The sequence below is a fragment of the Dysidea avara genome, chromosome 12 (genome assembly GCF_963678975.1).
Source record: "Dysidea avara chromosome 12, odDysAvar1.4, whole genome shotgun sequence".
Classification (NCBI taxonomy): Eukaryota; Metazoa; Porifera; class Demospongiae; order Dictyoceratida; family Dysideidae; genus Dysidea; species Dysidea avara.
The window spans coordinates 8,087,631-8,110,077 of NC_089283.1; the positions used below are offsets into that span (position 1 = coordinate 8,087,631).

A 22,447-nucleotide genomic window follows, 5' to 3' on the forward strand; every position below is an offset into this window, starting at 1 on the left:
ACTATAAATTTGGTACGGATTATTCCAAAATTGGATGACCAATTTTGTATGATTATAAATCTGGTACAGATTATTTCAAAATTAGAAGACTCGTTTTGGATGATTATAAATTTGGTACAGATTATTCGAAAATTGGAAAACTAGAACCATCCACTATTGGATGATTATGAATTTGGTACAGATTATTCTAAAAGTGGATAACCAGAACCATCCAATTTTGGATGATTATAAATTTGGTACAGATTATTCCAAAAGTGGATGACAAGAACCATCCAATTTTGGATGATTATAAATTTGGTACAGATTATTCCAAAGGTGGATGACCATGGAGAACCATCCAATTTTGGATGATTATAAATTTGCATGGTACAGATTATTCCAAAAGTGGATGACCGGAACCATCCAATTTTGGATGAATATAAATTTGGTACAGATTATTCCAAAATTGGATGAACAGAACCATCCAATTTTGGAACCTTATTGTAGATTTTTGTCACTTTATAAGAAAATGAGCTATTTCCATCCAATATTGGAAGGATAGATCACAGAGTAAAAAACATCTAAAAGTGGATGAAAATAGGTCCACCATTTCCTTCCATTTTTGAAGCGGAACATATATAGATAATATCGTTTCCAATGATTTTTGACGATACTGGTATCGTTTCATCAGAATATCGCGGTTTGACGATATAACCGAGATACCGCCCACCCCTAGCAATCATGTGCAATGTATCATAAATGAAAATGAACCAACTGGACTAGTTTTTGGTGTCTAAAATGCTAACTTCTGCTCACAGCTGTTAGCTATAGTCAGGGTTATGCATATGCATAACAGCATAATATCTCAGTCCATGGGACAATTCATTATTTCGTTGTAGACTTGTAGTATTATGGCCAACTTTCTTGAAATATTATTAAAGATATCCAAATAATGAGACTGTAGCTACCTTCAAGGGGGTTAAATGTATAGAGTGAAGAGAACCTATTGAACCATAATCAGTAGCATTACTACTAGCACCAAGAAAAGAAATGGATGAACGGCATGCATTTACACATCAAAACAGCCAATAAGTAAATTAATTGCATGCAGTGTTTTTTGTAGATTCTGAGCAAAAAATTATGTGGAACCAAAGATGCTTGTGGTCATGAAATATGGCTGCAATGATGTTAATGCCAACCATCTTAACACTGTAGCACGTTGCCAGCATTTCATAAAATATGATTGGCATTAACATCAGCCTTTTAGTCAGTTCATATCCTTATGTGCCTTTCATCATTGGAAGTCAGCACCCTGTTTCACAGCTTGGCTGCATTGATTAAACTTTACAATTCCAAATTTAAATATGTATGTTTGCGTGTGACACTGTAGCTGTGATGGTGGGACCTCACATGATAATTAAACTTCATGCCGTCGCTATATACATCTGATCACCACAGTGATATTGGACTGACATCTACAGTAGCACTAATTTCAGATAGATAATCTTATAACATTCTAGTATATAAAAGACTGATGATGTGAAACTATGTATATATGTCAGTAGATAATAGCTGCATTCATTGTTGTAACAAGTGGGTAATGGTGATGGTGTGCAAAAATAAAATACAAACCATCTACATTTTGAAGAGAATACTATACTTGCAGTTAGATAAATACATATCATATGCATTATCATAGATACATACATTCAAAGAATATAGAGACCTGCGTTCATCTGCATAATATATCGTACATAATCTGAATAATCTACAGTGTTAAAATTACATACATAAACTAAAAGTCAATCACATTCACAATATTAATTTGCAGCTCAACAACACAATATTCAGCTACAGTAATTGATTTCTAAAACAGTATTGTATGCTTGTATAAAATATCTGAAAATGTGTACATTCCCTCCACCTCTCCATAAAGATGTTATGCTACACCAACATAGGCTGGGTTGGGAATAATAGCAACATTTGAGCCAGTAGTAACTTGATAATCAGTTGTGTTTCTCTCCTCTGTTGTAACTTTTCCATAAGATGGGTTAGCATTCATTTTGACATGGTGCTTTGGATCTATACGTGACGGACGTTCACCAAACCATCCAAATATATCTTCATCATTTTCTTTGACTGGCAGTGTCACATCATTAGAAGAATTAGGATCAGTAGGAACACCGGACCCAGGCACAGTTGAATTATTATCTGTTTAAAAATTACAACACACCTACATAAATACAATCAAGTAATTTTAAGCAGAAATGCATTACCATAAATTAGGAAAATTCCTGCTTAGAAAATTTTCGTCTATTAAAATTTCAATGCAACATATTTTCATCACTATCATGATCGACAAAATTTTTTGATGGAATAACTGTACGTTAATAGTTATTTGTATGCACAAATTATTCGTATATAGAGTTGTAAATAATTCGTCATTTTAATTTTCGTTGATACAGCCAGCGAAAAAAATTTTTTGACGATCAATTTTTCCTGATTTACGGTAATAACATTTGGAACAGTAGAAAGACAGAAGCAAGGAGCATGCAAAATGTGCTTGTACTTGAGAAAATTGGAAGCAAATAATACATAAGCACATCAAAATTAATTATACAGTATTACTAATGTAAAGATGGAGTGCACAATTCCATCTCTAGTTCAGAATTCTGTAACAAGAACATCATGAAATTTTAAGTTGCTCTAGTAGAGCAATCATTGGTTTCATTTACTCCAACAAAATAAAACAATCATTGCTAAGACAGTGTAAGCATGTGTTATGTTGATGGTTCTATATAAGCAAAATAAAATGCTTCTTTCAAGATACTGAGTAAAAAGGCTAAAAATAAAATATATTGCTGGAAAGAAAAATAGGAGGAACAAAACAGATTGATTGCTGATTGTAAGTACTTTTTCTTAAGAAAGTGGCCATATCAAATTGAAATCATAGGGAAAGTTACAACCATTATTGTATATGTGCAACACTGTAGATTTCTAATTAAATCTGCACAAATTAATAAGTGGAAGAACAAGTTGTTGAGAGCCTCTGCCGAAATGAGAACTACTGTACCCAAAATCAGGCTGGAATAAGTCCAATTGCAAGATGCCATTAAAAAGGTTTTAACTACATATACCTTTCTCAGGATTAATCATACAGTACAGTAGTACTCACTGCTTAAATGTTTCTAGTTTACTAATTTGTTAAGCTGCTTTACTGAGATATACTGATAGTAAAACATCAGTAACTTTTAGTATATGGAACATGTTGTTTTGCTAAGTTTTAAACTCCAAGTAAAACATCAGTGAATGTGGAAAGCTATATACTAAAAGAGTAAATTATTAACTGTTCCATATACTGGGGATATAGCTACCACTCTAGTAAACTAAGAAATTTCAAGCCGTAACTGTTTATTAGGGATCATGACATTTATTGGGGATCATGGAGATTTGCAGCTTTCACACAAAAAAATTTACTTACTAGAAACAAGCTTCACAATACTTTCATGGTGCCTTAACAGGCCCAAAAGTGCTTTCAGTATGACCCGAAACACTTCCAATAACTAGGTTCAGTAGGTTGCTATACAAACTTTAAAACTATTCAGCAGAACTTTCTACTGACTGCCTAATTGACTGATGCCTTCAGACAAGTGTAACTCGATAATGGCTAATTTAAGGCTACAGGCTTGAATTTTTCATTGCTTGACATCACTTGAGCCTAACAGTTGCCTTTTTGGCGTATATACCACAGTATATGCAGTGCATGCTTCATGGACTTATCTGTGTCCTCCATTAATCTTTGTTGACAATTTAAGATGTCAGTAACTTCACATAATGGCTTCCCTACATTTGTAACAGGAATTGTCCAAGTTTTTCGTTGTGTGACTGTAGACAATCCATTCACACAGCTGAAATTTTAAAAAGAGAAAAAAAGAAAAAAAAACTGGATTGATTGTAGAGATCATTCTCACAGTGTTCTTCATTTGCAAAGCTGTGCAACAGGCTGCGTAAACATAGCTGAAAAATGAAACATAATGGCCACTTCACTATTTTAGTAGTTGATAGTTCAGACGGAAGTTCAGACAAAAACAATAAGCCTAGCATCATTCTTCTTCTAAATGTGGGTTCGTCAGTCATAATAATGTCACAAAGAGTAAACAATCAAGTACATTGGAATATTAGTTCAATTAGGGATCAGTGAAATAAAAAGTACAATGTAGTGAAACAACTTAAACAAGGAAGGTCACCTAACCTCTAGTGCATGGACATTTAATCAGTTCAGTTATGGGTTACCATATAGACTGAGGTAGAAATTAAATGAATGTTCATGAACTAGTATATTTTCAGGTGTAGGCAACCTTCCTTGCTTTACTACTTTTTTATTTCTTTGATCCCTAATCAAGTTTAAAGTTCCTAGTACTTGTGACATTATGTATTATCACTGCATATGATATATATAAACAATATAATGTGTTGTTATTGTTAATCATATTTTATTTATTTATAAGTATAAGAAAAATTAAGGGATTATAGAAAATGTACAGAAACAAGGGAGGTTGTCTATATACCTGCGGATATAATAGTGGATGTTTAATCCATAATTCGAAATCAAGGCTATACTACTATGATCCCTAATTGAACTTAAAATTCTTAATTTTCCTTATACTTGTCTATTTACTTTTTTACAACGTTATTATGACTACTGGTCAACCTGCGCATACCGTATCAAAAGAAAGGATAGCACCAGAGGTAATGTTTTTGACTGAACACGCATAGCTATCAATTACTGACTTGAAAGTGAAGTGGTCATTATATATACACTTTGCTTTCAGCTACATGCATATGTTCAGCCAGTGTTACAAATGAAGAACACTATGAGAAGCACCTCTGCAATCAATCCAGTCACCACGGAAAAGATGGATGACTCCTGTTTACAAATTAGGGAAGCCATTACGCTACTGCGAATCAACACATTGGGCAGTCAGCAAAAAGAATGTGACACAAAGAAGGACAAAGGTAAGTTTATGATGTGTATGTTGTATGTACCGCGGTATGCCAAAAGGGACTTGTCGGGCTGAAATGGCATGAACAATGAAAAATTAAGCCCTGCAGGCAGGCAGGCAGGCAGTTAGTCAGTCAGTCAGTCAGAAGAAAATTCCTAAAATTCTGTAGTGATGTATTGGAAGCATTTAAGGTTATACTGAAACACTTGGTTATACTTAACCAAGGTACCCGGATGGTATTGTGAAGCTAGTCTTTGAATGATATTTTTAACCAGATAAATCCAAACTCCTAATATACTGTATAATTTTACTATCTTTTATTATTAATGCCAAGAAATTTAAATTAAAACTACATATATTAAACTTACTGAGATTGAATCTGAGGGTATTTTTGATAGTTTGTGTGCCATTTTAATACCAAGTTTAACCTAAGTATGCATAGTGCAGTTGTCACTCACAATTTTTGGAGGAGTCTGAGATTTTAGGAACCATGAAACCACCCTAAAATATTACTGATGTGAGATTCTTGCAGATCCGGTCGCATATTTGTAAAGGCTATGTTAGTACTGTTCACATTCAGTGTTGGGACTAATGTGAATTTTACTTTTGCAGTGATGAGTGATATAATGAGTTAGCTACATGACAGAGTAATGACAACAGATACGCACATATTACATCCTGTGATGTGTTGCTTCATTACAAGAAGACTAGAGAAACAAGTACGTAAGTTGTGTATGTTTCAATATTAATGTTGCTGCATGTGCTTGAAATTGTAGGATATAGTATGGCTTCATATTGTGCTTTCAACTCATCTGAATCTGTAAACCATGTTGTTTTAAAATTAATTTATGGTTCCCACCTACTGGAGTCTAGCTTCTACTGGAATTTATAGCTTTTCTTTGGTTTAACTACCATATAACTAGTCCTACCTTTTGAAATTTTGATGTAGGGCTTCAGAAGGTACGTACGTATGTAGAAGTTACTCTAATAGAAAAATCACTTACTCTATTGCAGCATTCAGAAAGCTACTGAATCAGATGTACTCTAATAATACAGAGACTTGATTTTTGAATCATAATAATTATTATTTTAATGTACAGTAATATGCTTGTTTTTCTTAGCATGTACTGCTCAAAAGGATAGCTATTTCTCAACCCCATCATGACTAACTCCTGCAGAGTCAGTTTATATACCTATAGTGAAAACATACTTTGATACATTTAGATGACAATGGGATAGCTACACAACAAATACTTATGTTGCCTAGAACCCACATACTGTATACATAGTGTGTAGTTCATGTAAATCAATGAAACAATTTTGCAAATAATTATAAGTGTTTTTTTTCTTTTACAGTTTACACTATTTTTGAGCTCAATTGGCTAGCAATCTTGAACATGGCATACATGAACATTGCAGAGGTGATAATAGCACATCAAGCTAGTGTACCTTTACTAGATTTACTGTTGTGCATTTGTGATTTTCTCCTCATCCATACTATTGTCAACAACAACACTGTAGTGGCTATTAGAAGAAATACAATCCCTCCTACTGCTCCTCCAACAGTGACACCAATGGCTGATGAGTCATCAACTATAACTGGGTATCAACTTTATGTAAATACATATATGTTTATTCATTAATCCATACAGTGAACTGCCATCACACACTGTAATGACTGTATCGGATTTTAGCTACAGGTATATTTACCTGAACATTAAAATGCATAATTTTCATCTGTTCAACCAATGTTCTGTCTATGTTCTGTCTATATAGTATATCTTGCCTATAAATTGCAGTATAATGTCCATCAACACACAGTACTAGCTAAGTATTGGACACATTGCCCCTGAAATTCTATGCTTAAAATCGTGTCTGAATTTATAACTAGTACAGTGGATAATGTACGTATGTCCTCAAATGATTGTTGATTATTAGTTTAAACTCCAGTACTCATATTAGCCATTCTTCCACACTGGAGCACACATACATCAAATATATTATTATTATTATTATAATTATTTATGATGTCATTTCTTATTATTCTTATTACTTGGTTATGTAATTATTACTGTATATTTACTGTGCAAAACCCCACGTGGAGTATAACAGCAATTAAAGAGTAACGATTACAATTATCAACAAAAATTATCCTAAAAGTTAGTCTAGCCAATATATTTACTCAACATACAAACACCACACGAATATACAACACATACACATAATATGCACACATTTTGAGGTTTAGTCCCTCCATTTTGAAGCTTAGCCTCTCCACTTTGTAAGTTCAATATACTGTATTCTATTAGAGCAGTCAGCTATTCTAATAAATCAGTCAATATGAGATAGTTATGTATTAAAAATCATTTAGATGCATGTTCAAATAAAGTTCATGAAAAATTGGTACCAAATTCAATTCAGACAGTAAATTTTTCAAAAACTTTTTGTGTGGAGGGGGGGAGGAGGGGCATGCCCCCAGACTCCCAAAATAAGACTGCAAATTGCTCCAACAGATATTAGCCCATTTTGTTAAAAGTTCGCTGCTATGCCCTTATTTATCTGTACACTTAATATTTACCTGTACAAGTAGTCTCAATATCACTCCAGCTACCATTACTCTGACAGGTTCTAGTGTCATTACCAGTTAGCTCATAACCAGTGTTACATGTGAAATTACAAGTGTCTTCATAGGAAGGAACTCCATCATCTCCCAGAAAACAATTCACTGTTCCATTAATAGGATCAGAAAGTGTAGAACAATTGACTACAAGATATCAATTATATATTTTTTAAATGGTCTTAGCCACTTACACAAAGCTTACCTCTTCTACAGTTAATTTCACTGCCACTCCAGCTCCTATCACTCTGACAGGTTCTAGTGTCATTACCAGTTACCTCATAACCAGTGTTACATGTGAAATTACAAGTGTCTTCATAGGAAGGAACTCCATCATCTCCCAGTGAACAATTCACTGTTCCATTAATAGGATCAGAAAGTGTAGAACAATTGACTACAAGATATCAATTATATATTTTTTAAATGGTCTTAGCCACTTACACAAAGCTTACCTCTTCTACAGTTAATTTCACTGCCACTCCAGCTCCTATCACTCTGACAGGTTCTAGTGTCATTACCAGTTACCTCATAACCAGTGTTACATGTGAAATTACAAGTGTCTTCATAGGAAGGAACTCCATCATCTCCCAGTGAACAATTCACTGTTCCATTAATAGGATCAGAAAGTGTAGAACAATTGACTACAAGATATCAATTATATATTTTTTAAATGGTCTTAGCCACTTACACAAAGCTTACCTCTTCTACAGTTAATTTCACTGCCACTCCAGCTCCTATCACTCTGACAGGTTCTAGTGTCATTACCAGTTACCTCATAACCAGTGTTACATGTGAAATTACAAGTGTCTTCATAGGAAGGAACTCCATCATCTCCCAGTGAACAATTCACTGTTCCATTAATAGGATCAGAAAGTGTAGAACAATTGACTACAAGATATCAATTATATATTTTTTAAATGGTCTTAGCCACTTACACAAAGCTTACCTCTTCTACAGTTAATTTCACTGCCACTCCAGCTCCTATCACTCTGACAGGTTCTAGTGTCATTACCAGTTACCTCATAACCAGTGTTACATGTGAAATTACAAGTGTCTTCATAGGAAGGAACTCCATCATCTCCCAGAAAACAATTCACTGTTCCATTAATAGGATCAGAAAGTGTAGAACAATTGACTACAAGATATCAATTATATATTTTTTAAATGGTCTTAGCCACTTACACAAAGCTTACCTCTTCTACAGTTAGTTTCACTGCCACTCCAGCTCCCATCACTCTGACAGGTCCTAGTGTCACTACCAGTTACCTCATAACCAGTGTTACATGTGAAACTACAAGTGTCTTCATAGGAAGGAACTCCATCATCTCCCAGTGAACAATTCACTGTTCCATTAATAGGATCAGAAAGTGTAGGACAATTGACTACAAGATATCAATTATATAATTATTTTAAATGGTCTTAGCTACTTACACAAAGTTTACCTCTTCTACAGTTAGTTTCACTGCCACTCCAGCTCCCATCACTCTGACAGGTTCTAGTGTCATTACCAGTTATCTCATAACCAGTGTTACATGTGAAACTACAAGTGTCTTCATAGGAAGGAACTCCATCATCTCCCAGTGAACAAGTGATCATTCCATTATTAGGATTAGTAAGTGACGGACAAGCAACTAAAAACAATATTGCATATAATACCATGCAGAGTTAACTATATGTTTCTGGTCCTACCAATTCCCATAATTAACCAGGTGACTAGACTTTTTTGTTTGCAACAACTTTTTGATGTGGTACACTACATTTGACATAGCAGTACATGGAATTATAGGGAAAAACAAAGGCAATGTATAAAGTTGGTGCATCTTCATAAGAAAAGAATATTTGCAAGACATGAAAACCTTTCAATAGATACAAAATGTATATAAATTATTGTATGGTGATTGCACAATTCATTCAGCAAAAAAATGACCAGGAAAGGAACCAGAAACATATAATTAACTTTTTGTTGCCTAAGTAACTAAATATATTTTTAAAATGGTTTCCCTGATTTTAATATTTAGGATGGGTATATATTGATGTCCAAATCACAGCGAGGATCATAGTAGTTGTGAATCTGGTCAAGAGTTGTATACTTAGATATATTATGAATTCTTGATCTGGTATTATTTGCATCAGGACTCCATGTTCAAAGTGATGGTGCTATTTTATTTAATTTCATTATCTTTAATAATAATTTTATTCTCTATTGCGCATCACTATATTATATCACTTTGAAATAGGCCTGCATCAAACATTCCAGCATAATAAAAAGCACAATAGGCTGGAGTGCCATGCCAGCATAACGCTAGCATATTAGGTGGATGTTTCAAACTAGGGCTCAGGTGAACATGAATCGACTATAATAGATTTCCCCAAAGCTGGCAGCATACTTTGTGGCTTTCTCTTTACTATAGGAATTTTCGAACAAGAAAAAGAGCAATTGCAAATTTGAAACTGAATAACCTTATTATCATGTATACACAATCTGTACAGGGTGTTATGTTTATCTCAGCTATCTAGCTATACAGTGTGAACATCCCTGCAGGGTGACTTGTTTGTAGTTACATGATGACTTGCATCTTATCTCTCTACAGGGTGAATTGTAGCATGTAGCTGAACTGTACAGGGTGAATTGCTTGGACCTGAACTCTCTACTATGTAGGTGTCTTATTGTTAGCTGAACTCTATAGGGTGACCTTTAATGTAGCTGAACTCTCTACAGGGCTTGTTTGGAATTGAACCCTTTACAAGGTGACTTGATTTGCGGCTGATTTCTCTTGAGTGACTTGTAACATTGCTAATCAAACTCTGTGACTCATTTGTAGCTGAACTCTCGATATGGCAATGTAGTTGAACTCTCTACTGGTTGACTTGTTTATAGCTGTACCTTCTGTAGGAGCTTTGTTTGTTGCTGGGTTCCTTACTGGGTGACACCAGTGTGTGTAGCTGAACTTTGTGCAGGCTGACTTGTTAGCTGTTTGTAGCTTACCTCTCTACATGGTCACTTGATTGTAGTTGAACTCTCTACTGGATGACTTGCTACTTACTGATAAGTTGACTGCACTATTAGAGTATATTGATTGAACATTTGTTACATGTAGTTGGTTTTTGCAATATATGTAACTGTGTTTTACTGTGAATTCTTCTACACCACTGAAAGGCAATTTTCAGCTCATTCCTGTAAATGGTTTACCTAGTAGGTGTGACAGCTAAACAATTTTAAATAGCAAAACTCAATCACATGTTTGCTTATATGCTGTATCTTTGGGGTCTTAATCCTTAATCTTGATTCTTTCAACCACCAAAAGCACTCCTATATTATGGATACTCTAACTACAAACCAATTTTCAACTGATTCTCAAAGCAGTTTACACTGTAGGCATGACAGAGGTTTGATCTTCTTTTACAAGAATAATTTCCATACCTACCAAAGTTGGTAGTAAGATTTGCTTTAATAACCCCATTAAGTGTGCCAAATTTTAGCTGATTGGAATGCCTGTTTGTGTTTTATAGCACATTTTGCGGAAGCCAAGTGACAATCTTGACATACATTTTAGCATAGGTGGATCTAGGAGACACTGCTGGGGGGGGGGGGCAAGAAGTTATAGGATAAAATCCACTAATAGGAGAAGAATGGAACTCTGGTACACAAGTTATATTCATTTACATAACTTTGTCATGTATAGCTGGCATACACTTTCTAAGACTCTAGTTGGATATCTTCTGAGAAAAAATTGAAAATTAGGTCTCCTAGCTTTGAAATTGGGAGCATTTTCATAGCTATTTAGCCAACAAAATGCATGCTTTAATAAGCATATGAAGTTAGTTAGATAAGCCTATTACATGGTAAAGTGTACTAAACATAAGGTAGTATTGTAATAATTTACAAAAATTGTCAGTTAATGATGTTAGAACTGTGACTGTTCTATTAGAGTAGTGACTGCTCTATTAGAGTATCTCAATCTTTACAAGGGGGGCAAAGCCCCCTTTGGCCCTGCCCTCAGATACACCTATATGCTTTTTAGTGAAACAGAAGAAGCAATGAGAAAAAGCCAATCAATGTGACTTAATCAGTAGGTTACCTGAACTCCAGGATTCCAGCCCAACAAGTACCACATCTGAGGTCAACCAGAGAGGCTACATCCAATGGGAGGGTTACTACTCAAACCCACGAGGTATTTAAATGCACATGAATAATGTAGCTGTAGAGCAACAATTAATATTGTTATTTATAAATGAGAATGATAAAAATTACAGGAAAATGAAAGATGAAGTGTACTACCTCACAATATCTGCATATACAATTAGTTATATGGTACAAGGTACAAACTAGTGTAAAGATCGTAAAACACGGGATCACTGAAAAATATATGAAACAAGAATCAAACAAGCCAGCATGTTAAACACAAGAGATTTCTATTTGGACTCAAAAGGATATGTAAAGAAAAAACAATAGTTTCCATAGATCAGAGGCACTATCATGGTTCATGATAATTTATAACTAAGTAAGAAAGATAATATACTTGTAGAGATTGCTACAAATTCCAATAGCAACAATACGTAGATCTTGTCCCACTATGTGTATAGCTATTATATTATATGCTTACCTGAATATTTCACACTACACATCAACATTATCATAACATAGATGATCTCCTCCATGTCTGCAAAGTGTACATACAGTGTTAATTGCTTCTAATAAGTTGCTATAGAATTTATATTGATCTAACACAATTTTCTACTACCTGCTTGCCTGATGCATTCAGACAAGCATAACCGGATAATGGCTAAGGCTATGGGAATGGTTTTTTTTGCTGTTAAACATTGTTTCAACCCAACAGGTGCCTTTTGACAGTACGTACAATATGCAAATCACGATCAACTTACCTTTGGTTTTCTTTGTGTCCCATTTTTTCTTGCTGACAGTGCAAGGTGTTGATTCATGGTAGTGTGATGGCTCCCCATTATACATTTGTATTGGAAAACTTTATTTCTGAATTGATTGCAAAGGCACTCCTCATAGTGTTCTTTATGGGATGAACATGCTGTTGAATTCATGTCCATTGAGTAATTTGCATACAAGAAGAAATTTTGTAGTTGCATGGTACTTGCATAGTATAGGATTTTGCAATGAAGATGAAATCAACACTAGCTGAAAATGTAGTGAAATGGCCACTTCCATGTTCTCAGTAATTGATTTTTGGGGCATGCACTCTGACAAAGCATAAAGTATTTCTTTTGTTGTTGTATGCACTGATTCACCAGTATTAATTACATTTTTAAAAAAGCAAAAAAACACATACAAAGAACAATTAGGAATTTTAAGTTCAATTAGGGATCCTAGAAAGGGAGGTCACCTACACTAGCAGGTGTACTAGTGGATATTTATTTCTATTTCAGTCTATACCCATGACTGAAATTAGGGATTAAATGTCCATGCAGGTGTAGGCAACCTTCCTTGTTTTACTGTCTATGATCCCTAATCTTACTATTTTTTTCTTTTGTACTTGTGTACTGATATACAACATTCAGGCTGTCACACAAACAATAGTTATGCATAATTGTAAAGCTATATTGTTGTGGTTATCACAAATAGTCAATACAGTCAGTTTACATGTACGTAGTAAAAATATTTGTTTGGTTATTTCATGTGTGGAAGCTGGGTTATCCTGTACTTGACCAATTTTAGCTCATAACCGTATAGCAGGTTTTTACTGCACCTATAATTTATCACGAATCTTAAAAGCGTGACACAAATTTCCGCAAACGCAGCTATCCACGAAAATAAAATCCACTGATTTTATTATTTATTTTACTGGAAATGCATTGAAAAAGAAGATGGAAACGTTGCTATGTAGTTATATATGTTTATAAAGATATTTTGGACTCCTGTCATTGGCGAGGAACTTACTTGTGGCAGTTGTGGGGATATGTGCTGCTATGTGACAACTCAACAGTAGTGGGCACACCCTCTCAAGGATATGCAGTTGGTTTTCGTTTCATGGTGGCACAACAATACGCATTGAGTTACAGGGCAAGAAGACACGAAAATCTGACAACACACAGGATAAAATAAGCGCAAATTTAATTACCGTGGCTAGACACTGTTCACAAAAATAAAGTCTTTGCGGTAAAAACCTGCTATACAGTATACAGTAAAAGAGTTCGCTTGTAGCAGGAGTTCAGCTGCAGTGATTTTCAGTATCTTCAGAATTAGTGAATGAAGCAGCTTTACTGAGACCATGTGAAAACTACAAGTACATGGAAGTTTAAACTGCCATCCCTCCTCGCTATACACTGCTTGAAGTATCTAAGTTTACTACAGTGGTATATCCCCAGTACATGGAACAGTTAATTGTTTGTTATTTTAGCGGTTTTTCAGTAAACCCGCATTCACTGATGTTTTACTGAGAGTTTAAAACTTAGTAAAATAATTATGTTCCATATACTTAATTCTACTGACACTTTACTATCAGTATATCTACAGTAAGGCATCTTAACAAATTAGTAAACTAAGAACCTTCAATCAGTGATAGTGGCCAGGTCCAACAATTCCTTGATGTATCTTCCATACTAATACATTGCAATTGATTGGCCACCACATTAATAAGGCCAGCGGCCACGTACTGCAGAACCAAATTAACACAATATTAAATTCCCTCAACAAAAGAGCCAGTTGATCAGGCAGTCAAGGTATCACTGCAAATGTTGTTGCTCCTAAGTGCCTAACCTACAGTATATTTCATGCTTTTTCCAGCCATCATATATCTCACTGGAATAATCAGTTAATTCTAAGATAAAACTCTATTATAATGTAGCCGTAGTGTATGTAAGTATGTCAAGTGTAAAGATGTTCAAGATACTTTAATGTTGCTTGTCAGTTTAACCTGGTCAGCAGGTCTTACCCTGTTGTGAGTGGGTTGCCACCGTCAAAAGATGGTGGTTGTTTTGGTAGGTGTGCAGGGTTCCATGGATTCTCCTATTAATTCTCAAATAGGCCCCTTTTCAACAATTTTACATGATGTATATAGCATGTTTTACTACAAAGGCTTGGAGGTAGGAATGCTTGGGGATTTTAACATTCTCTGAAGCCACAAGAATTTCTGCATGCCAAAGAAAGGCAACTGCCCATCCCTCCAAGCCATAGGAACCATAAAATCTCTGGGATATTCCCTGCACACCCACCGCAAAGAATGTCCTCAAATCAAAACGATTTCCATTTATACGTAAATGTTTGCTGCATCGCACTGAACAATGTTGAACTGCTTGTATCAAATGAACCACGTTGAACCACTCTGGAGTGGACCTGCTAGGGATGGTTTGATCTAGTTCTACATACCCAATATAAACAGTTGTGACCTTGCAATTCAGCTTAGTTCTAATAAACAGTATAAGATGTGAAAAAAAAATACAGCTAAAATGCATATGGTGACTGTAATGATGAAATGAGGCGAGCATGAGTTCTCCTGTGCATGTTGCTCACTCCTTAACCCAAGTAGTATAATTGTAAGCACTGGTAACAGGGGATCAACAGGGGGTCAGGTTATGCTCTCCTGGTAAAGCTAGACTGACTGTGAGAGCAATTTAAGTTGTTAAATTCTATCAAAGTATTGTATTAAAAATTTGCTTGACTGCATGTTGTATCAGGGTGAATGTTCTATATTAGGGTGACTACTCCACTAGAGTATATCGATCTTGCTTGACCAGTTTCTGAAAAGTAAACCTCAGTAGCTATCCACTTGGAGCTGCACTGGATGGACTCTTACTATGTACACTATCAGTTGAACTAAATAGCATACAAACCCTGTCAATATATGCTTTCAATGCATCTAATGGTCCAACATAACTCCCAGTTCAGTGACTTCAGATACAAATACCTAGTGAGGCGGCTGCCTCACCTGCCTACACTATAGCTACACCTCAGCAGGGACACGATTAATATGTAACTGATATCGGATCAACTATAGGTACACCTGTAGTAATTAGAAGGTAGATTCATTGTCTGTATTAGCTAGCTCTATAAATGCTTCAAAGAATCTGCTCAAAGTGTGGTGTAAGGAGGTTTGTACTATGCATTATGCTGACTGCAGGATGAATGAAGCTATAGGTTGCCATTGGAGAATAATTGGACTTGAAGCGTTGTGCCATTATGATTTAAAATGAAGACTGGTGTTGAGTTATATGTGACCGGGCCTGCAAAAACAGGACATGTGGGCACATGAATTTTGCCTACTTTTTCTAACTTTTATCGCTCATAACTGTTTGTACCATTGTGCTATGGCAATGCAATTTTCAGCTCTTTGTTAGCATTTAAGTGGCTTTATGGTACAAGTTACAGAATGGAAATATTCTGTTCCAGTACTGAAATATGTTCTGTAGCGTGATGGCATGTAGTTTGTGCCCACATGCCCTATTTTCGCAGGCCCGGTCACATATAGTCTGTGGGAGGAATAGTAAACATCGGTGCTGCTCAGCATTATAGCATCTCTCAAGTAGGAGACACTAAACCATTCATGTAGAGTACTGCACAGTTGCCTGGAGTGTGTGTGTAAGTCCATCCCATTTATCCCTCAGAATCTGCAGTCACAGATGAGGTAGTGTAGCTGGCTGTAAACAAAAGAACAAATGCAGGTTACCATGGGAGATGTGGTCAGCTGTACTATTATTGTACACCTGCTAAGTGTCTACAGGCTACACCAATCTCGAAATTAGTAAAACAAGAACCACAGGCTGCATTACAAGTAGGTGGCAGCTTTATAGTGTCTATTCACAGCAGTGACAACTCTGGAATGGTCAAACTCAAATTGTACCTGACTTCTTCCACAAAGCTCAAACAGTTGGATTTTTATTTTTTACAATTACTATGACGTTATATTTTGACCCCATGTAGTGGTAGATGCCATTTTTTGTTTGTTTGTTTTGTTTTGCTTGCCAATACACACCACAATCTGGCACCTCTGTTTGAATCAGATGATTGAGATCAGTTCAAACTTTATCATTCAGAAGTATATTTAGTGTTGGCTGCTGTTGCATACATGCGGAACATAAATGATTTGGAACAACCAACAACCTCCAAGGCTTGCTTTTCCCACACAATCTGTCCTACACCCTAGCCATAATATATAAGTACAATTCAATTCTCCTGGAATGCCTTAATATTTGCAGATTAGAAAAATTTGTATACAAGTTGTGCTACCCATTAGAGTTGCTCTAGACAGTCCAAGGTGTACATAGCTCCATAATACCTTATCCAAGTGCCCACCAGATAGGGAGTCTACATACCAAATTTAAAGAATATCTTCCTAGCCATTTCTGAGATGCAAGCGGCCAAAGTTTCATTTTAATTTCTTTGTTTTTTTCTTCTTCACTTCACACACAAGAAGCAGCAATCTAGTGGAAGCAACAGTCGTGAACAATTTATACATAGTGTGTTTCCAAGACAATTTTTTTTTTTAAGTTTGTTTACAAGTTGCAAGATAGATGGTAAAACACTGGGGTCATTTGAGTGATCAAACTCACTGGGTGTTGTTTGGAATGGCTAAGCTTGCTGGCCTCATCCCAGGTGCAACATGCTTGGTTTTGTATTTGTCAATTCTCCGTCTTACATCCTTTTAATTAGCTTGGCTAGCACTGGCCATAGTCTCTGTTGTATGAACAATATCTATGGGGTCGGGATCCTTGAAATGGCCAACAGGTTAGAAAATTGGTAATTAAGTACCTCACATAAGCTTTTCCTAACCAAATATCATTACGTGAATCGGTAACATGTGCCATGCCATTTAAAACATTTATTTCCTTCATTCACTTAAGTATTGCGAATCGCAAAACATATTGTCTGTAGTCACCTTAGTAACACACAAATACATTTAAGTTATTATGAATATATAGATGTACAAGAATGACTATCTCCAACTGCATATGAAATTACCAACATGTGCAATTATATCTACACACATGCATGCGCATAAGTATTATATATATACACACACAAATATATAAATAGGTGTTCTATCCCTTTAGGGGAGGGGGTGTGGGGGCAATACCTTTTCTGCACAGATGAAAACTCTTGTCACCAGTCAACACTGATTGCCACTTAAACTCAATTGTCACTGTTGCAAGTTACAACCTCTGCCAATTATTGCAGTTTGTATGCTAATGAGGAGGCACTACGGAGGCACACACATTCACCCAGCGGTCCACGCTGGGGCACTGCGGACCCTGAGACCATGGAGTATTCATTATATTAAGGTCCCAAACAGCATCTATGGAGGAGTGGAGGTGGTCGCATATTGTCTGTACCATTACCTCAGACACACTTATTCGTTGTAAATGTAATACATGTACCAGAATGACTACAAATGAAAATACTAACATCTAACATACACTATATATTACACACACACACCCCATATTAGTATGTATCAGTGTTCTATTCTTTTAAGGGGCCCCTGGGGGGGCAGTACCGTATATGACCGTATAGAAGCCCGGGCATTTATTTCCTATAAATCATTTTTGACCCGGCATTTAAACGAGACCGGCGTTAATTTGGACCCGGGCGTTTATTTCTTACTAGCCACTCGTTGAGAATGACAGGTGCCAGTACAAGTACACGAAATCCATAGCCTATCATGTATTTGGACTCCTCTGCTGGGTGAAATATTGGAAGTTGGACAATGACCACGATAAATACGCTATGGCCATCACCAGAAGAGAAGGCATAGTCGAACAAGACAACATCATAAGACTGGTGACGAGACATCACTGTATAGTTAGCAGCTGACACGAGTTTAGAACCCCTTTCAGTGCATATCATTAATACCCCGGCGTTTAAATGAGCTCCGGCGTTTATTATGACGGTCTCCTAGCTGTACCCGGCGTATATTTGAGCCTCTGCGTGTATTTGAGCCCGGCTTTAATACGGTCATATACGGTACCTTAATCTGCCCAGGTGAACGCTCCCTTTGCCAAATTATTGCAGTTTGTATGCTAAGGAGGCATGTGTTAAGGCACTACAGAGGCGCTCACATTCACCCGGTGGTCCACGCCGGGGCACTGCGGACCCTGAGACCAAGGAGTGTCCCTAATAGTAAGGTCCCAACAGCATCTACGGAAGGGGAGTCGCCTACGAACAACAAAGACAAATATATTGTAGCTAATTAGAACTTGCTTGGCATCATTGATACATAGGTTTAGTTGTCAAAAATGGAGCAATCTTGTAACCTCCTGGACGATTGTGGGGATGTTATTCCGCATTAGGGGAGCTGTTTAATAGCCTCTGTTGGTTTCTGTGTTAGCAGTAACTCAGTTCCGTTAAGTTTCCTGACTTTTCTGTTATCTCTTGCTACTGCACCTCTTCTGGGCATCTTTTAGATGGAATATCGACGAATGTACTGGTGGTAACGTCCGGTCTAGTTCGCTGACTTTTCTGTGACACCCTCCCGTGTGTCACTTTGGCGGCACATCAACGAAACGATGAATGTCTCATTGAGTTGGCAGCGTTGAACTTCCGGTATAGTTCCAAGACTGTTTCATTTTCTGCCGTAAAGCCCCTCTTGCAGCGTCCTTTTTTTTAGGCGGTATGTTAATGAAACGACAAGATTCGCTATGCCATGTAGTAGTACCATGTGTTCTAACACCTCTCCACGCGCCTTTTTCTTGCAACGCATGCGCAATGTTATTCTCCAATTATTGCCAACCCTTCTCATGTGTGTGCCTGCCCAATCGTCCCCCTAGTCATGGTGGAGCTTCGGGTTAGTCACTATCATAATACACACACGCATGCTTGACTGCAACATTAACCTAGTTTAACTAGTTAAACTCCATCTAATAGAGCAATCATAGATACACATGCAGTTTAGGCCTAGCTTAAATTTACAATTTTAAAGCATTGTATTTATTGTAGTTTTAAACTACCTATCTTAGGGCTTCACTCGGGTATATACAGTGTAGTAGCTATGTCCCCATATCCTCATTCCTTAGCTATACATTCTATAGGGTACGTAGCTAACATTAAACCTTTCTAAAATCCTGGTTCTGTCACTGGATACAGTTACAGACTGGACATTTGAAAATGGAGGTCAACGCTGGATGATCTAAAGGCTATTATAGCTATAATATATGTGACCCAATTTTGAAAAACCATCTGTTTGGGCACATGCAAAATTTGCAGGAAAATCCACTTGAAAATTTCAGCTATTTTTTAAAATTAATTTTCTGTACTACACATTTGGATAAAACAACTATTAAGCCTTCTTCCTGTGAAATTTCACATCTAAAGCTTCTTTCCTCTAGGAGATATGGATTATTTTATCAGACCATGTAGTGATTTCACCATGCGTGGGACTCCAATTAACTTACAAATGGGATGATTTGTTCAGGTGCTGGAATAGTTAAAACTAAGTCTTAGACAATGATACATGGAATTTAATTGAAGAAAAGGAACAGGAACACTTGAGTTAGGCTAGGCAAACTTGATTGTTTCTCATCCCCGCCTGCAACCCTTTTTACCCCACCCCCTCCAAATTCATTATTGCTGTTATCGATCACGTGCATACGTATTTTGATGCTAAGAAAGCTGGCTATCATTTTACAGCACAGTAAATGTCACTTGCGCATCAGAAATGGTGGTAAAACATAAGTACTAGTTCATAAAAGGCTTTAGCTAACCTTTATAGTAGCAGAAGGCTTGATTTAGAGTATTTTCTTTAACAATGAATAATGAAAAATGACCTCCCACCCACACAGAAATTGTGGATGAAAAACAAGTAATCCGGCCTTAACTACTTTATAAGGCCAGGCAAAGTTGATTGCTAGTTTCCTGTTTCCGCCCGCATGCTTTAATAGAAGTGCCACAAAATTTTCATTATATGGCTATTTCCACCACATGGATTTTTCAAATATTCACAATAATTTCATTATTGTAATAGTAAGTGTTTTCTTCAAGATTTTAGCCATAATGAATAATGAACTTCCGCCCGCATGATATTTCGAAAATCTTGAAACGGGAAACTAGCAATCAACTTTGCCTGGCCTAATATTTTTAGACAGTAGGAATGGAATTATTTGTAAACAAAGTGATTCGTCACAATTTGTCATGCTTGATCACTCACAGAATTCCATGCATTTATAATAATTATGAAGGTTAAGGTTAGTAAGGGGGTTTCCGGACAGCTGCATATTCCGGACACTTCGTTTATACTCCGCTACTGAAGGATGGAATGGAAACCAATCAGGCTATGGTTTGAGTACCTAAGTACCCCACTCGTGTGCTATAAAATACCAAAGTTTTATCCCGATAGCTTCAAGGATTACTGAGATTCGTCAAGATTTGCTTGCGCATTTAGAATATTTTTGTGTAAAAAACTTTCTATACGCGTGTTAACAGTAGATTGAGGGCATCGTTCGTAATTCTAAGCGACCATATGCACCACAAATTGTCAATCACAGTATACAGTGAACGGATATATGGTTTAGAGATAGTACAACTGGATTCCAAGCCCATTACCTGCGTCGTGTCAACTTGAATGGGCAATCAACACAACCAGCTGCCCGGAGAAGCCTACAGCAAGGATCCGCTGGGCCACATTGCTAAAGTATGCTGTTTCTGTGTTCAGGTAAGGGCTGGTACAGATTTCCAAGCAGTAGATCAAACGTCGCATCTTCGAAAGCGTTGCGGACAACTGCAAGGTCCCGAGCAGCATAACGCAATTCTGTTGCTTAAAAAAATCGCTACCATAAACAAAGCAACCAGCCAAACAGGACGCTGTCAGTCTGCTGGGCCACGGCACTCAGTGGAGTGCAGCAATTCCCATAGCAATGCCAGGTACGCCTATACTTTTACTGATGTCCGGAAATCCCAGCCACATAATTTTTTTGTATTTTCTCAAATTGCAAATTTAGACATTTCCTTTTCCTAGTACCCTACACTTTACCACTCACAATTTATACCACTCATAGCCTATTTCATTGGTTACAATTCGCCACCAAGCATGTTAGAATCCGTTCTTCTCTCGAGGAGAAATAAACAATTTTCTAATACATGTACAAACTTTGTCCGGAAATGCCCGCCCCTACTTTACTTTGTAATGTATTAGACAGTAAACTGACCATATCTCTGGAACCCTTCAAGATCAAGCTGAAATTTTGACACAAGATAGATAAACACCCAGTGCCTCATTTTAGCTACAAAAGAAAAAAAATGACCAATGTGCCAAAAAGGATATCGATGGTTTTCCAAAATTGGGTCACCCACAACAATGACACGCAGAGTCAATAAATCTTACCTTTTCAGCTGGGCTTTGAAGTAAAGATTTGAAGGCCTTAGCAGAACAGTTCCAAATGTTATACGTGGTCTGGCAAAAAACCGGGAAAAAGTTGCTACGGCTTCAAGTTTCACGATAGTTTACGAGAAAAGTGAGGCAAAAGTATTGAGCGTTCTATTGCAAAAACCTCGGCAAAAACCTTCCCTAGGCGGAATAACTCGCCATGCAGCAAATATGTTAAATACTTTTACCCAGCAACTTACTTTATACTAGTATCTTTTAGCACGATTCCTTCGTATTAGCATTATAAAAAAAATTTTTAAATGTAGCCAGGCATAGAATGCCGCGTACGTTTATTGCCCTCAAAAAATGGCGGATGCGTTTTTTGATGATGTAATAAAGTGCCACGCCTTAGCGCGCACATGCAAGAAGTTAAAGCATATAATTTAGATAAATATGCACCCAGACATGCAAACATATTTAGCTACAACATGAACATGCATATGCTTGTTACTGTACAAACCATTTGAAGTGAACCGCGACACATGTTTACTCTTTGATATTGCTGTGTTTGGCAGGTCAGGTAGAGA

The 22,447-nt window shown here is 36.6% G+C and overlaps 1 protein-coding gene across 2 annotated transcripts; it reads right to left on the bottom strand.

Annotated features, from left to right (window-relative positions):
• Positions 1-1,645: 1,645 nt before the first annotated feature.
• Positions 1,646-22,001, bottom strand: LOC136241561 (E-selectin-like). 2 transcript variants are annotated; one of them, XM_066032794.1, is made up of 11 exons: positions 21,879-22,001; positions 12,204-12,260; positions 9,042-9,230; positions 8,793-8,981; positions 8,546-8,734; positions 8,299-8,487; positions 8,052-8,240; positions 7,805-7,993; positions 7,561-7,746; positions 6,432-6,581; positions 1,646-2,190 (listed from the first exon to the last, which is right to left on the bottom strand). In XM_066032794.1, exons 2-11 carry the CDS (start codon positions 12,256-12,258, stop codon positions 1,919-1,921), a joined length of 1,797 nt encoding a protein of 598 aa, XP_065888866.1. In that variant the 5' UTR covers positions 12,259-12,260; positions 21,879-22,001; the 3' UTR covers positions 1,646-1,918. The 2 variants fall into 2 exon arrangements, with proteins under 2 accessions (XP_065888866.1, XP_065888867.1); XM_066032795.1 differs by lacking the exon at positions 6,432-6,581.
• Positions 22,002-22,447: the final 446 nt, after the last annotated feature.

What these genes read in the sequence shown, in the direction of transcription:
- LOC136241561 (XM_066032794.1), bottom strand. Translation starts at nt 12,258, where the DNA reads ATGGAGGAGATCATCTATGTTATGATAATGTTGATGTGTAGTGTGAAA. An exon ending in GTGTAGTGTGAAATATTCAG is followed by an intron (nt 9,231 to 12,203) that starts GTAAGCATATAA and finishes TATTGTTTTTAG; the next exon opens with TTGCTTGTCCGTCACTTACT. An exon ending in TGAAATTAACTGTAGAAGAG is followed by an intron (nt 8,488 to 8,545) that starts GTAAGCTTTGTG and finishes GATATCTTGTAG; the next exon opens with TCAATTGTTCTACACTTTCT.